The sequence below is a fragment of the Mesoplodon mirus genome, assembly GCF_964341445.2.
Source record: "Mesoplodon mirus genome assembly, chromosome: 15".
In the NCBI taxonomy this organism is placed as follows: domain Eukaryota; kingdom Metazoa; phylum Chordata; class Mammalia; order Artiodactyla; family Ziphiidae; genus Mesoplodon; species Mesoplodon mirus.
In genome coordinates, this window is record NC_138991.1 from 23,812,538 (window position 1) to 23,829,227 (window position 16,690).

General features: G+C 37.2%; 1 protein-coding gene across 2 annotated transcripts in view; it reads left to right on the forward strand.

Annotated features, from left to right (window-relative positions):
• Positions 1 to 16,690, forward strand: part of UQCC1 (ubiquinol-cytochrome c reductase complex assembly factor 1) — a 91,589-nt gene that overhangs the window by 14,440 nt on the left and 60,459 nt on the right. For both annotated transcript variants that reach the window (XM_082600639.1, XM_082600640.1), the window contains 3 exons: positions 7,042 to 7,125; positions 8,044 to 8,151; positions 14,522 to 14,594. In XM_082600639.1, coding sequence (XP_082456765.1) covers positions 7,042 to 7,125; positions 8,044 to 8,151; positions 14,522 to 14,594 — 265 coding nt within the window. The remainder of the gene's footprint in view (positions 1 to 7,041; positions 7,126 to 8,043; positions 8,152 to 14,521; positions 14,595 to 16,690) is intronic.

Genomic DNA, 16,690 nt, shown 5'->3' on the forward strand with positions numbered 1-16,690 from the left:
GGAGTTTTGATAAAAACTTTTATTTCAACTATTTTTTCCCTTTTTTGCATAAATATAAAAATGTTCCAAAACTTCCAAGATCTTATAAGATAGTGACTGAAAGGATCAATCAGTGATGTTCATTTTAAAGGATTAATAAAAGGTCCAAGAACTACAAAAGATGAAGCAGCCTAAGCTGAATGATTTATTACAACAACTTGTAAATGTTTGTGTAAAATGTCTTATAAGGGTTTATTGTTGGGTCCGTGGGCACCCAGGGGTGAGGGGTGGGAGCAGGATTTCTTTCTTTTTTTAAGGCTGTATAATATTCTATTTTATCTATCTATCCATCTATCTATCTATCTATATCTATATATCTATATCTATATCTGTGCCACATTTTCTTTATCCATTCTTCTGTCAGTGGGCATTTGGGTTACTGCCATATCTTGGCTATTGTGAATAATGCTGCAGTGAACATAAGTGTGCAAGCATCTCTCTAAGATCCTGCTTTGAATTTTTTTGGATATATACCCAGAAGTGAGATTGTGGGATCATATGGCAATTCTATTTATGGTTCTTGACTGCAACAGTCATTACTATGGTGTTTGCTTGATGGTCATTTTCTAATTCCATCATTGCCTACTACATTTCTTGATTGGAATTCTACTGTAAGGAAGAGCTGTCACTTCCTCTCCATTTATTTATTTATTCAATTATTTTGTTTGTATCAGTATGAACTAATGGATATTTATTCTGTGAGTTATAATGCATTATTCTCATTATTTTGTTGATCAAATTGTTCCATGTTTGGCTGTTGAGAGCTCCTTCAAGTTCCTTTCTACGTGCCTTCATTTTTTGAACACTTCCTTGTTTCTTGGCACCACAAGATGTTTCAGGTTCATGTTGTATTTTCTTTGCTCTAGCCCTAGAGTTAACAGTTTCCCCCTGGGAGCCCTGGTTCCTTTTATTGGAGAATGATATTTGGAATATTTAGAAATTAAGATCTGTGTGCTAAGTGTACATGGGCCAGTGTTGTTGAACTCTACACAGGTTTTTGAAATCAGTTAGATATAGGGGAAAGAAGATAGCTCTGAATACATGTTTTACCCCTTAATGAACTTTACTTCTTGGAGCCTTAGTGTTCTTCTTTCTAAAACGGGAAACAATAGCATCAACTTTTCAAGGCTGTTAGGAGATAACATGAGTAAAACAGCAAGCGTACAGGTGCTGGGCATGTGGGAGGTCTCCAGGGAACTGTAACTGCTATGTTTGTTGCTATTTATACTCATGCTACTTGGGTACAGTTTCTCCTCACCTTGTAAATTGAAACTTAAAAAAAATTTGTTTTTAATCCTAAAACTACCTTAAGCAAGTTGCACCCTCTCCCTGTGTCTTAGTTTCCTCATCTGTGAAAGGAAAAGGTTGGACTTAGAAGATCTCTGAGATTCCTTCCAGCTCAAGTGTTGTTATTCTGAGTTACTCCTTAGTTCTTCAGTTGCTTTTTCTCCAAGCTAAACAGCTTCAATTTATTTTAACCTTTCCACTAGGACCTTTTATTCATCTCTTTGATCATTCCTGTGGTTCTTTTCTGGACCTTCTCCAGATTGTCCTTCTATTTGGAAAAAAAAAAAAACCCACCTAGTTTTTATTGAGTGCCTACACCACGCCCAGAATGGTGTTGAGCAATGGGACAGAAAATAAAAGAAGTATAAGATAGACTGTCTCCTGGTGGAGCTTACAGCTTTGTTAAAAGGACCAGATACATATAGTGTTGAAGAATTGCTTGAGTCCTGCCCTCCTTTTTCCTTTCCTTTTCCTTTCCCTTTTTCTTTCTTTCTTTTCTTTTCTTTCTTTCCTTCTTTCTTTCTTTCTTTCTTTCTTTCTTTCTTTCTTTCTTTCTTTCTTTCTTTCTTTCTTTCCTTTTCTTTTCCTTCCTTCCTTCCTTCCTTCCTTCTCTCTCTCTCTCTCTGTTTCTCTCTCTCTCTCTCTTTCTGTCTCTCTCTCTCTCCCCCTCTCTACCTCTCTCTATCAGGGAGGTCTTTTCATTTTTAGAACCTTTTAGGAAGCAAAAAATAAAAGCAAAATCTTAACATGTCTTTTTAAAAAAATAATAAATTTATTTATTTATTTTCGGCTGTGTTGGGTCTTCATTGCTGCGCACGGGCTTTTCTCTAGTTGTGGCGAGCGGGGGCTGCTCTTTGTTGCGGCACGCGGGCTTCTCATTGCAGTGGCTTCTCTTGTTGTGGAGCATGGGCTCTAGGAGCACAGGCTTCAGTAGTTGTGGCATGTGGGCTCAGTGGTTGTGGCTTGTGGACTCTAGAGTGCAGGCTCACTAGTTGTGGCACGTGGGCTTAGTTGCTCTGTGGCATTCGGGATCTTCCCGGACCAGGGCTTGAACCCATGTCACCTGCATTAGCAGGCGGATTCTTAACCACTGCGCCACCAGGGAAGCCCAAGGGAACCTTCTTGTACTGTTGGTGGGAATGTAAATTGATAACAGCCACTATGGAGAACAGTATGGAGGTTCCTTAAAAAACTAAAAATAGAGCTACTGTACAACCCAGCAATCCCACTACTGGGCATATACCCAGAGAAAACCATAATTCCAAAAGACACATGTACCCCAATGTTCATTGCAGCACTATTTACCATAGCCAGGATATGGAAGCAACCTAAATATCCATCAACAGAGGAATGGATAAAGAAGATGTGGTATATATATACAACGGCATATTAGCCATAAAAAGGAACAAATTTGGGTCATTTGTAGAGACGTGGGTGAACCTAGAGACTGTCATACAGAGTGAAGTAAGAAAGAGAAAAGCAAATATCATATATTAACGCATGTATGTGGAATCTAGAAAAATGGTGTAGATGATCTTATTTGCAAAACAAATAGAGACACAGACGTAGAGAACAAACGTATGGACACCAAGGGGGAAGGGGGGTGGGGTGAATTGGGAGATTGGGACTGACATATATACACTATTGATACTATATATAAAATAGATAACTAATGAGAACCTACTGTGTATCTCAGGGAACTCTACTCAGTGCTCTGTGGTGACCTAAATGGGAAGGAAATCCCAAAATGAGGGGATATATGTACATGTATAGCTGATTCACTTTGCCATAGAGTAGAAACTAACACGACATTGTAAAGCAACTATATGCCAATAAAAATTAATTTAAAAAAAAAGAAAGAAGTACACAGTATTTAAATGGTCAGTACTCATCTTCATTATCATCATTGTATAGTATTTATGAAACTATACAAGTTGAAAGACAACTTTCTAAAAGACTTTCTGTAAGACATTCACTCTAGTGTTCCAAGCTGTTAGAACAGGGCTTTGACATACAGTAGGCACTTAATAAATATCTGTGGCTTGATAGAATGAATAAACCAGTCAATCAACTATATGCAATTTTATAGTGCTATGTATTAGTTAAAACATAATTAAATAAATTTTGCTTTTATTTTTGATTTTTTGTTGTTTTTTTTTGTTTCCATTCTTTTTTTTTTTTTTTTGCGGTATGCGGGCCTCTCACTGTTGTGGCCTCTCCCATTGCGGAGCACAGGCTCCGGACGCACAGGCTCAGCGGCCATGGCTCACGGGCCCAGCCGCTCCGCGGCATGTGGGATCTTCCCGGACCGGGGCACGAACCCGTGTCCCCTGCATTGGCAGGCGGACTCTCAACCACTGCGCCACCAGGGGAGCCCTAGTTATCTATTTTATGCACAGTATCAGTAGTGTATATGTGTCAATCTCAATCTCCCAATTCATCCCCCCCGCTTGGTGTCCATACGTTTGTTCTCTACGTCTGTCTCTTATTTCTGTTTTGCATATAAGATCATCTGTATACCATTTTTCTAGATTCCACATATATGCATTAATATCTGATATTTGTTTTTCTCTTTATGACCTACTTCACTCTATATGACATTTATTTATTGATGGATATTTAGATTGCTTCCAGTTGGGCTTTTATTGATAGTGCTTTTATGAACATTCTTGTACATGTTTTTTTGTGAATGTATGTACACATTTCTGTTGGGATGTATACTTAGGAATGAAATTGTTGAATCTTACAGAATGTGTATACATTCAGCTTCATAGATACTGCCAAATAATTTTCCAAAGCGATTGTACCATTTTACACTCCCATCAGCAGAGTATGAGAGTTCTAGTTGCTCTGTATCCTTTCTAGTGCTTTGTATATGTGTGTGTGTGTGTGTGTGTGTGTGGTGGGTGGTCTTTAAACATTTTTTTTTTTTTAAATGGAGGTTGCCCATTCTTTTTTTTTTAATTAATGAATTAATTTATTTTTGGCTGTGTTGGGTCTTCGTTTCTGTGCGAGGGCTTTCTCTAGTTGCAGCGAGCGGGGGCCACTCTTCATCGCGGTGCGCGGGCCTCTCACTATCGCAGCCTCTCCTGTTGAGGAGCACAGGCTCCAGACGCGCAGGCTCAGTAGTTGTGGCGCACGGGTTTAGTTGCTCCGCGGCATGTGGGATCTTCCCAGACCAGAGCTCGAACCCGTGTCTCCTGCATTGGCAGGCAGATTCTCAACCACTGCGCCGCCAGGGAAGCCCTAAACATTTTTAAATGTGATATTTGGTTCTCTTTCTTGTGTAGTGAGTTTTCTTTCTCTTCTCCACAACATTATGAGCTCCATAGGATAGTAATTGTTTTATCTTAAAAAACTGGCACAAGGGCTGGCATATTGTGGGTATTTAATAAAGGTTCGATAAATGAAACATGTATGCATGGCATGTGTATGGATAAGAACTAGAAGGATATAATAAGAAATAACCATACAGGTGGTTGGGTTTGTTCATTCAACAAATGTTTGAGGGTTTCCTGTATATAATACACTGTACTTGATTCTGGTACTACACCTAGTTCCTACCCTCATGGGTATTTTTGGTGTTGGTGATAGAAAATAAGTGTGTGTAGTAAATGTATAATTGTACATTGTAATGAGTACTATGAGTAAAGTGAACAGGGTACTGCTATGATAGAGAATAATGGGATGATAAGAAACTATTTTAGATAAAGTGGTCAGAAAAGGCCTCTTTGAAAATGTGACATTTGAGTATTTTGGGGTATTTTTTCTCTTTCACAGAAAGTTATTTGATATCTTTTTGGTTTAAACAGAGGAAAAATTAAAGTTTTTAAAGGTCAAGGGAATCTTTTGGGGGGGCAAGGACAAGAATGGGTAATACAAAAAAGTAAATGGGGCCTCCCTGGTGGCGCAGTGGTTGAGAGTCCGCCTGCCGATGCAGGGGATATGGGTTCGTGCCCCGGTCTGGGAGGATCCCATATGCCGCGGAGCGGCTGGGCCCGTGAGCCATGGCCGCTGGGCCTGCGCGTCCGGAGCCTGTGCTCCGCAACGGGAGAGGCCACAACAGTGAGAGGCCCGCATACCGCAAAAAAAAAAAAAAAAAAAAAAAAAAAAAAAAGTAAATGTGTGTATTTATAGATATGTTTAGGTGTGGGGTACCTAGATGTTGTCCTTGGTGCTAGATACCTAGGTACTTCGGTAGTTCAATATCGTGTTCAGTGTTACCCATAAATAGTGATAGGACAGCAGTTGGTGAGACAGTCACAGAAGGAATCCATTGGTTACTCCTGGAGCTATAGGGGAAGAAAAAGGTCATGACATACACCTTGCCCCAAAGCACAGCTTGTTGAAACTGCTGTTAGTTGTGTTCTTTGAGCCTGTTTAAGTGCTTCATTTTCTAGTGGACCATTACACTGATATATGTGATGTAATGGGAGGTGTTCTGTGTTTAGTCTCTGTGTTACAGAGCCTGCTTGATACCTGTGAATTAAAGCGTAAGTGTTCTTGGGACTGACCAGAAGAATCCTGACTAATCTGTTAATATCCTTGTTTGGAAAGAAAAGTAAATAGTAACTCTGCACATTTAGAAATTCTATTTTTTTCCTTCATTAGGATTAAAGAAAAAATCATTTTCATTTCATGTGTCCTATCTCTTGGAATAAGCCAGAATTGAACTCTCCTGCTGCTCCTTCCCCACCCCTTTATATTGTAAAGGAAATATAACATTACTGAGAGTTTGGAAACTAGATTCTTAAACTCTTCCATAATTCTACCAGCATAGCAAAATAACTCTTTCATTTCTGTGTGTTCCCTTTTAGACTTGCCCCTATGCATTCATGTGTTTACCTATAATTTTATACATATTACAAGTGTGTTTTCATGTTGCTAAAAATAATAATCTCTAATGTAAACTGTGGACTTTAGGTGATGATGTGTCAGTGTAGGTTCATCCATTGTAACAAATGTACCACTCTGTTGGGGGATGTTGATAGTGGAGGATGTTGTGGATGTGTGGGAGGGGGTATGTGGGAGCAGTCTGTACTTTCTGCTCATTTTTGGTGTGAACCTAAAACTGCTTTTAAAAATAAAGCCTATTAAAAATCTGATTATCTGATTTCCCATTGAGTGACTGTACCTTAATTTAATTAACCACCTCCTTTCTTATTGGCCTTATTCCCCAGTTTTCACTCTTGTGAACAATGCTACAATGAGGATCTCTTGCATATTGTTTTTTTCCTTAGGAATTTATTTTCAAAACTATGTTTACTCGTCTTGATTATAATAATACCAACCTGGTAGGATTGTGGTGAGGATTACATAAGGTAATATATGTAAGGCAAATACATAGTGCCTGGCATATAATTTTAACTAATGGCTGTTATATTCCCAAAGTGCTTTCAAATGCAGTGTGAACATTGGAGGAAGACAGTTCTGATCTGAACAACAATGATGTTGATAACGATGGTGATGATGAAAACTTTTACTGTTTATTGAGTACCTATTTTGTGAAAGGTACTTTATGTTCTTTTACTTATTCAGATATTCAGCAGATGTTTATTGAGCATGTAGTAGGCAACATTAGGAATTGAGTTAAGCAAGGCTAGAAAGATTCTGTATTTTTTACTTTGAAGCATCTCTGATCACATTAACCCTCTAAGTGAATGCTCAGTGTTGCTTACCTGTGTGTTTTTTTTTTTTTTTTTTTAAATCCCCCAGTGGCCCCAGATGAGCCAGGCCCTAGCATGTGGTGGATCAGTAGTAGACATTCAGCTAAGTAGGAAGTATCATACCACAAATAAGGTGAGACTTACAAGTTCTTTCTATGTCTATAGCATGCTTTCACACAAGTGTTCTTACTTGAAGTTCAGCAAAATTGTTAGCTGGATGAGGCAAGAAATTTTATCAAATGCAGAAGGTGAGGCTCAGGGAAGTAAAGTGACTTGCCCAAGGTCACAAGGATGGGAAGAGACAGACCAACTGAATATTGGAACCTAAGGTGTCTGATCCCATGTCCTATATTTCTTCCATTGTACTCTCTTGCTTGGAAAACACTTTAGAGAAAAAGTGTCGTAGATTTTTTTATATGTTAAAAATAAAGTAATATTTAACTTACGGAGAATTTCTTATTGGATGTATAGCCTGCCTTCATTTAGAGAGGCTTAGCATTAGAATAGGTTTTTCTTTGAATTTATTTGCAGATTACAAAACTTATATCTCCTATAGTCATTAATAAAAAATACAAGAGTTTAAAAACATTTATTCAGTGCATGCTTTGATTGATTATGACTTTGAATGACTTTTGACTGCTGTCAGACAGTATTTTTCTTTCCTTTTCCCATAATGTCAATAAACATAGAACATGTTTCTCAGAATTGTTCTTTGGGAGGTGGGGGTCAAGATTTCTTTTTTAAAGTACTCTTTTCTGTAGAACTTTTATTCTGATGCCCCAGATCTATCATTTCCTAGACATGGGTTCTTAGACATATGGTCAGTGAGGTGGGTATGTCTGCTCTGGAATTTAGAGGACACCTATTAGGGTTCCAGATGTGTTTGTACTGAGTGATAAGGTACCCAGAAAAATGAGAATTAAAAATTCTAGGTAAAAAAAAAAAATCTAAGTAATAAAAAATGCCCTTAGACCCTAGTGAGAAATAAAAGCATTCTTTTAAAAAAACTTCTTTGCAACTAATTTTGGTTTCCTTCTTTTTGAATAAATAGCTTTCTTCTACCAAGGATTCCCCACAGCCTGTTGAGGAGAAGGTTGGTGCCTTCACAAAGATAATAGAAGCCATGGGATTCACAGGACCTTTGAAATACAGTAAATGGGTAAAGTCTTTTAAGTTTTTTTCATTTTTCTTCTTGAGCTTTGTGCTTTCTGCTCTTCACAGAAGAATTTTTTAAAGCTTCTGCTTTGCTTTTTGTGAAATGCTTATATTATTTTGAGAGCTTCAAAATATGTTGTTGTCCCCTTGCCCCCCGTTCCACGTCAGGTCTATACAGCATGTGGGGCTGAAATAGTCCCTCAACTCCCTTAACCTTGCTTAGAAGTATCTCAGTAGCAGGCAATCCAATAACACTGGTCTTTCCAGGTCTTTGCTACATGTTATGCCATATAGATGAATTCTAAGAAGTTAGATGGGCCAAATGTTCTGATGGGCACTGCTGTTAAGGAAACGCTCTCTGTGATTCATAAGTGATTTCCCCTAGGTCATTGTAGTGACTTCCTTTAAAATTTTACTAATAAGCATTTTTTAAATTAATCAATTCTATGATTTATTGTAATTCATATTATGAGGGCTGTTTGCTAACTGTGTCATTCCTAATCAGGACTTAGCCTAGCATGTTATCTGGTTTTTTTTTGTTTTTTGTTTTTTGTTTTTTTTTGTTGTTGTTGCTGTGGTACGCGGGCCTCTCACTGTTGTGGCCTCTCCCGTTGCGGAGCACAGGCTCCGGACACGCAGGCTCAGCGGCCATGGCTCACGGGCCCAGCCGCTCCGCGGCATGTGGGATCTTCCTGGACCAGGGCACGAACCCGTGTCTCCTGCATCGGCAGGCGGACTCTCAACCACTGCGCCACCAGGGAGGCCCATGTTACCTGTTTTATGGTACTTGCTATAAATGAATGAATGTCCTCTCTACATGAGGTGCTACTGCCCCTGGACTTTTATAGCGATGCCTCTAACCAATTAAAATAATAAAACACAAGTCATTGGGTTTTTCTCAGCCCAGTTATCTCTTAGTACTACAGTTTCTCGCTACAGTTATGGCAAAAGTACCTTTTAATACTTTTCAAGGTCGCTAGAATGTTGGATAAGCCTAATCAGCCATAAGTTATATATTAAAGCAAACCAACACAAAGCAGTAGGGAAGACTTTTCTAGAAAACATCATAACTTTGCCCAAAATGACTAAATTATTCCAGTTACACCATTTTAACAAGTTGGAGTAAAATTAGAATTTCAGTTTTATTGTGGACTTTACTTTTAGTTTCTTCTTATAATATCTGGCTCTCTTCCTAACATTTCTCACTGTAGCAAATATAGGCTTCTCTCTATAATCTCCGTTTTACATAAATTGAACGGTGATTCCACAAGCATTTTGTTTGTAAGGGGCTTTGAAAAGTATAGAAGATAATACACACATAACTAGGTTATAATGATGTCCTTGAGACCCTAAGGTTATGAAGTGTCTTCTTAATCATTAATGAAATATTAGTTATGCTCATTAAAGTTATCTTTTTTTACATCATAATTCTTTGACAAATGATAATCACTGGTATATTTGGTAATATTATTAACCAGGATCTTTTTCTGTATGAAAAAAATATTTGCGATAATATATTTGGATTGAAAAACTTAAAATATGTGTTTTGTTTGAAAGTAAGAAATTAGAAGAAAAGGGAAATGAGAGCAGAAAGAAAGAAAGGAAAGAGAAAAAATTTACTGTTTTATTCATTTCTTGATGGTTGAGTTCCACTCGGTTGCTTCCATATGCTTTGTCTCGTCCGTATTTTTATGATTCCAGGGGGAAAGTTGGCTACCATTTGGAGGATTACTAAATCATTAGGAAAATTTCTTCACTCTTTAAGTTAGTCTCTGATTTTTCTTGGTTCCCTTGTGACCTCAACTAAGTCCCTAATATTTGCATTTAAAAACTCTTTTGTGATGTGGCAGTGTCTACTTCCTGTAACCTTCATTTTTTAAATTTGTAACATCAAAACATCAAAGTATGACATTCTAATATATTTTGGGTGGGAAGATGTAGGTATAATTTTTCGTATTGAAAGATTGAGAGCCCTTTTCAGCAAATGTTGACTCAGGAATCTATGGCAGACACGTGTATTGGGTTGCACTGGCAAGAATCTTTGAATTTTGTGTTTTCTCATGTCTTTCATTAGGGAGTAAAATGTCTGCTTGTCTCTGCATCAGCAGTATCAGCCAGCTTTCCTCCATCTTTTTATGTAATGTTTTCATGCATAGTTCCATTTTTCTTCTAGATCCATATTTAGGAATTTAAATGTGGCTTTCCCTTACCTCTTCGATTATCCTGAAATAACCATTCTTTTTCATTATCTTTATGGAGCAATATCAGATAAGATAAGGATAACATTTAACAGATTGAGCCACATGTCATTGAATAGGCAGTTTTCAGATTAGCATTAAGCCAAAAAGTTATTCCTGTTCTGAAGGACACTGACAAACTGGAATGCATTCAGAAGTGGGCAGTGAGCCTTGTGAAGGCTTCAGAAACTGTTGAATGCAGAGTGGTTGAAGGAAATAGGGATACTTTGCCTGGAAAAGAGAAGACATAATGGTTCTTCTCAGGTGTTTGAGGGGCAAATGTAAAAAAAAAAAATGGAGACTTAATCTGAGGTATTCCAGTGTGCAGATAATGTTTACTGAATGTTACATGAAGCAGATTTATGTTCAGTATAACAAAACTTTAGCAAGAATTGTCCTCCAGTGGGATAGGTAGCCTCACAAGATCATTGGACTTGTTTGAACAGGGGCCCGGATAGTTGACCGTGAATCAGGAATGCTGTAGGAGGAATTCCAGTACAGAATAGAAAGTTCAAGTGACTTCAAAGCCCCTTCCAACTCTCACACAGCTGTTTTAGTGTAGGCCTTTTACTAGATTCATTTTTTATCTTGTAGGTTGGTACAAAATGCATCAGTTGGTGGGAGAGCTGATTCTCATTTCCTAAACCTGTCTTAGGTGCTTGTGTTTTAGTCAAGTAGACTGATGAAGTCTTCCAAAGTTAGAATGAAGTCATCTGAGGACCAGAACAATTTGTATTGACTGGATGGAAATTTAGTCCACCTACTTCTTTAACTTATATTAGTGCATGAATCTTGAAGAGGCCCCTTCCCCGAGTTGTTATTTCCAGTCCCTGTGTGATGGTCTTAAGGGACTTGCTTTAGAGATTTGTCCAGGAAAATGGCTCACCCAAGTATAAAGGTTTGGCCTCGCTGCAGGAAAAGTGAGGAACTATAAAATGCTCCTGATTGCTGCAATATGAGCACTGTATAAATACACTGGCCAATCTGGTGAGGTCTTCATTATTTGTAATGAATGCTTGCTTCATGAACATGTTGTGGGGAAAAACCTCTTTCTCATGGAACGATTTGGGCCTTGGAGGCAAGTGTGCCTTTCCTTAGGCAGAGTGATTAATTATGAACCAGAAGACTATATATGAGAATCAGAAGGAAACTGCCGAGTTAAAAAAAAAAAATCAAGACATAGGCCATTAGGAATTTTACTTAAAATTATAAATGTATTGATAGTTGAACTAGGCCTTAAGTTCCATGAAAAGAGTTTTTAACTGCTTTGTTTACTGCTGTATTCCTAGTGTCCAAATCAGTTTTAGGCACTGAGTTCGGTGCTCAATAACTTATTTGTTGACTGAAACAAAAGTTTATAGATGTCCTAAACTCTCTGTTTCAAGGATAGGAATAGGCCTGTCGAGGCCAAAGCATTAGGATAACGATATCATTAGGATATCATTAGTTTGGTGATGGTACAAACCAGTGCTTTCCAAACTGTGTTCTATGTCAAATACTTCGCAGAACCTCAGGTGTTAAAAAGTTAAACATGCTTCTTTTTTAGACTGCTGATATGGTGAATTGCACTTATTGATTTGTGAATGTTGAATCAACTTGGCATTTCTGGGATAAATCCCAGTTGATCATGATATGATCTCCTTTTAAAATATTGATGTTAGTATTTTGTTAAGGAGTTTTGGATCTATGCTTATGAAGGCTATGGTTTTGTAGTTTTGTTTTCTTCTGATGACTGGTTTTGACACCAGGGTAATGTTGGCTCATAGAATGAGCTGGGAAGTGTTCTTTCCTCTTTTTTTCTGGAAGAGTTTGTGTAGATTTGGTATCATTTCTTTAGATATTCAATAGATTTCTCTAGTGATGCCATCAAGCCTGGAGTTTTCTTTGGGGAAAGGTTTTTAGCCACAAATCCAATTTTTAAAATAGAGATAAGACTATTCATGTTATTTATTTATTCTAGTGAGCTTTGGTAGTTTGTATCTTTCAATGAATTTGTCCATTTCATCTGAGTAATCACATTTATTGGCCTAAAGTTGTTCAAAATATTCCCTTATTATCCTATTAATATCTTTAGGATATGTAGTGATGTTCCTCTCCTCTCTGATTCCTGATGTAGGTAATTTGTATCTTCTCTGTTTTTCCTTCTTTCCCCCCCTAGATCAGTTCTACTAAATTTTTGTCAATTTTATTGATATTTTCAGAGAACCAGCTTTGGCCTCTTTTGATTTTCTGTGTTATTTTTCTGTCTTCAATTTCATTGATTTCTGCTCTTATCTTTATATATAATTCTTTCTGATTGCTTTTAGGTTTAATTTGCTCTTTCTTTTTTAGTGTCTCACCATTTGTTTAAATGTGGACTTCCAATGCTGATTTACTGCCCATATAAGTATATCTGATTTCCATTTGTTATATGTTCTGTTCTGTTTTCCCCCATATGAACTTTAGACTAAAATCATTGAAAACTTAACATTAGCAAATGAAAAAATCTTAATTGCAATCAAAGACATAATACTTTAATTTATTATAGGTGTTTCTGCCCATCAGAAACTGAAATATGAATATTATATAGTATTGGATATAGTATATCCTTGGTGACTTTGAACCTTAATAACAAGACAGCTTTGCTAAAATTCTAGATTGGTTTTTCTTCAGTTGCTATGCAATTCTCTTTGCATATACTTTTTTTTTTTTTTGCGGTACGCGGGCCTCTCACTGTTGTGGCCTCTCCCGTTGCGGAGCACAGGCTCCGGACGCGCAGGCTCAGCGGCCATGGCTCACGGGCCCAGCCGCTCCGCAGCACGCGGGATCCTCCCAGACCAGGGCACGAACCCGTGTACCCTGCATCGGCAGGCGGACTCTCAACCACTGCGCTACCCGGGAAGACCAGCATATACATATTTTTTAGTCTGTGTATATTTGAGTAATTTTCTCTGTCATTTTAAGGAAAAATAAGCTTCTACGAGCCTTTTGTTGATGGACTAATTTAATTGTATCCTTAAGGAAATATTTTGAAAGCCCTTAGAAATTCTTCTTCTTTTAGCACTGAGTTGGTCTTCAGACCTACAGTTCAACCCTTACAAGAATTTATTTTTCATTTTTAGGTTTTTGTGAAGGCATAATGTACATACAGTAAAATATACAAATCTTAAGTATACAGCTCAGTGAATAAATTAAAATCACCACCCAGATCAAGATTCTAAGAGAATTCTTAGTGCTTTGGGGAATAGTAAAATGTTGATCCTTTTACTATATTTTACATTCACTAGAAACTCTTATTTATAAACATAGTATTCTGTTAATCAGCAAACTATAAAACTAGGGAAAACATAAAAAAAAATGACCTCCTCCCTTCAGGGAAAAAAAAGACTTACAGAATAGTTAATAGGGGGCTTCCCTGGTGGTGCAGTGGTTGAGAATCTGCCTGCTAATGGAGGGGACACGGGTTCGAGCCCTGGTCTGGGAAGATCCCACATGCCGTGGAGCAGCTAGGCCCGTGAGCCACAACTACTGAGCCTGCGCGTCTGGAGCCTGTGCTCCGCAACAAGAGAGGCCGCGATAGTGAGAGGCCCGCGCACCGCGATGAAGAGTGGCCCCCGCTTGCCACAACTAGAGAAAGCCCTCGCACAGAAACGAAGACCCAACACAGCAAAAAAAAAAAAAAAAAAAAAAAAAAAAAGGGATGCCTTGTGTTACTTCGGGCACTCAAAAGTAAAAAAAGGGAATAGTCCTAGTTAAAAAAAAAAAAAAAAAGAATAGTTAATAGGGCTTCTGAGGAAAGATCAAAGGATGGAGGGTTTTGTTTGTTTGATTTTGGTCAGGAGAATGGGTAATTTTTTTAATATAAAGGGTTTCAGATTATAAAGAATTAATGTGGATGGTTCTGAATGGTGGTTTAGAGGCTGAAACGTGGTAAAATGGGTTTGAATTAAAGGAGAGAGTTTGTCTAAATATTGGAAAAACCTTTTTGACATTTTGATGCCAAAATCGTAAAATTGTGTGAGGTCTGTGAATGGTTAGAGAAAGGTTTGGACCCATCCTTCTAGTTGAAAAAAATGTAAGATTCTGTGACCTACATCTAATGGCACTAGAACATTCACTTGGTCATGTCTTGAGTTTGGTTTTATTTTCTTTGTCTAGAAGATTAAGATTGCGGCCCTGCGCATGTATACTAGCTGTGTGGAGAAAACTGACTTCGAGGAATTCTTTCAAAGTAAGTTACTATTTTTGATAGTTGTGAAAAGGAAATGAATCTACTTTTCATTTTTATGATTGTGTCTTGGTAGGATCGGTTTTTTTTTTAAGTTACTAGTAAGACAGTTTTTCCTGAACAAAATGTATAATAAAAGCTGCTTATTTTTCTCTTTTAATAGAATAAACAAAGGCCAAAAGAACCCTATAAATAAGACATTTTAACAAGTTTGAAAAAAGACCTAAAAATTTGTCCAGTACTTTGACATCATCATTCCCTCTTGTCCATACATCCATCTTTTTACATAAGAGTACTCAGAGTAAACACATCCTGTTTTATGTTCTGGATGTTTTACTCAGTATTTTTGACATGAACTTCTGCCCAATCATTCCTCTTTTATTTCTAGTTTATAATTGTTTTAGTTAACCCTGGAATATGCCTCATGATTTTTCTTCTTTCTGTAGAAGGACTGTTGAGTCAAAAGGCACATATAATTTTATTTTTATCCCATTGATAAATTCTTTCCAAAAGTGTTTTACTCGTTTAGATCATCATCACTAGCAGTTGATTATATCAATACAGTATTTGTTTTGTTAATGTAAACTGATGTAGTTATAAACAAGTCATTTAAAGCAGATACTTATAAAGTCATTGGGAAAGTTTAAGCTGTTTCCAGTTCCACAGATTTTGGAAGGAAATGTGTTCTGTGCACATCTGTGCACATCTGTGGTAATAGTCATTATCCTCAAAGCAACAAACACTTAACTAAATATACTTGATGTTTTTCATGGACAGCCAATAATTATATATAATTATGTTAACAGCAATGAAGAAAGAGATGAAGTTTTGATTATTTAATAACTATTTTGTTTTTTTTTAATTAAATGCAAGTTTTGTCGATTTTACTATTTCAGCAGATTGGTACAATATTTCATTGGAAACTTAAAATACCATGCTGAGTTGTAATCCTAATTTAGTATCCACCTTCCATTTCTTATTTACTCATAGTCAGGAAAGAAAACTTTCCTCCTCCTTTTTTTTTTTTTTTTTTTTTTTTCGGTACGCGGGCCTCTCACTGTTGTGGCCTCTCCCGTTGCGGAGCACAGGCTCCGGACGCACAGGCTCAGCAGCCATGGCTCACGGGCCCAGCCGCTCCGCGGCATATGGGATTCTCCCAGACCGGGGCACGAACCCGTATCCCCTGCATCGGCAGGCGGACTCTCAACCACTGCGCCACCAGGGAGGCCCTCCTCCTTCTTTTTTAATCTCTAACAATTTCTTACTTTAGGAGAAATTAGTCTGAAAGGAGAAATATTCTTTCTCTACCTGATGAAGAGACTATTAATATTAGAAGCTGGATTTTTCTTAAGTGGTTTCTTGAATCCATGTGCTCAAGTATTTTTCATCAGATCTTTTTAAAACCTCATCCTACACATCTATTTAATATTAAATAACTCATAAACTTATTATAATTATTTTGAAAGGATGTTTACTAGCTATCTTTGTTTAGCTAATCCTCATTATTGAAGATTCTTGAATAATGAGACTCTTATTACATATTTATGTAACATATTCATGCTTCAGTTTATAATCTGTTATAAACTACTTATAAAAATAAAAGTTTATTAAAATTATTAACTATTATATTTTAATAATTCACACTTACATGGTATGCTTTTACTTTTGTCTCATTTAGGAATTACAAAACGTTGTGAGACCGGAAGGGCTTGTATTCTTATTTTCATTTTTCTTTTGTTTTCAGAAACAATTGAAACTTATAAAAAGGCTAAGTGATTTGCCCAAGGTTGCTTAGTCAAGCCTTGATCCTGTGTCATCTGGCTTAAAATCCAGGAATTTTTCTACTATAACATATTGCCTGTGAATGAAAATAACTGCAAAATAGAAATTGTAATCCATTTTAATATTTTTGTGTTTTATAATTTTTTGTATTTTACAGTTTTTTTTTTTACCTTTTACTTTTTAAAAATTTTATTTATTTTTATTTTTGGCTGCATTGTGTCTTCGTTGCTGTGCACGGGCTTTCTGTAGCTGCGGCGAGTGGGGGCTTCGTTGCGGCGTGCAGGCTTCTCATTATGGTGGCTTCTCTTGTTGTGGAG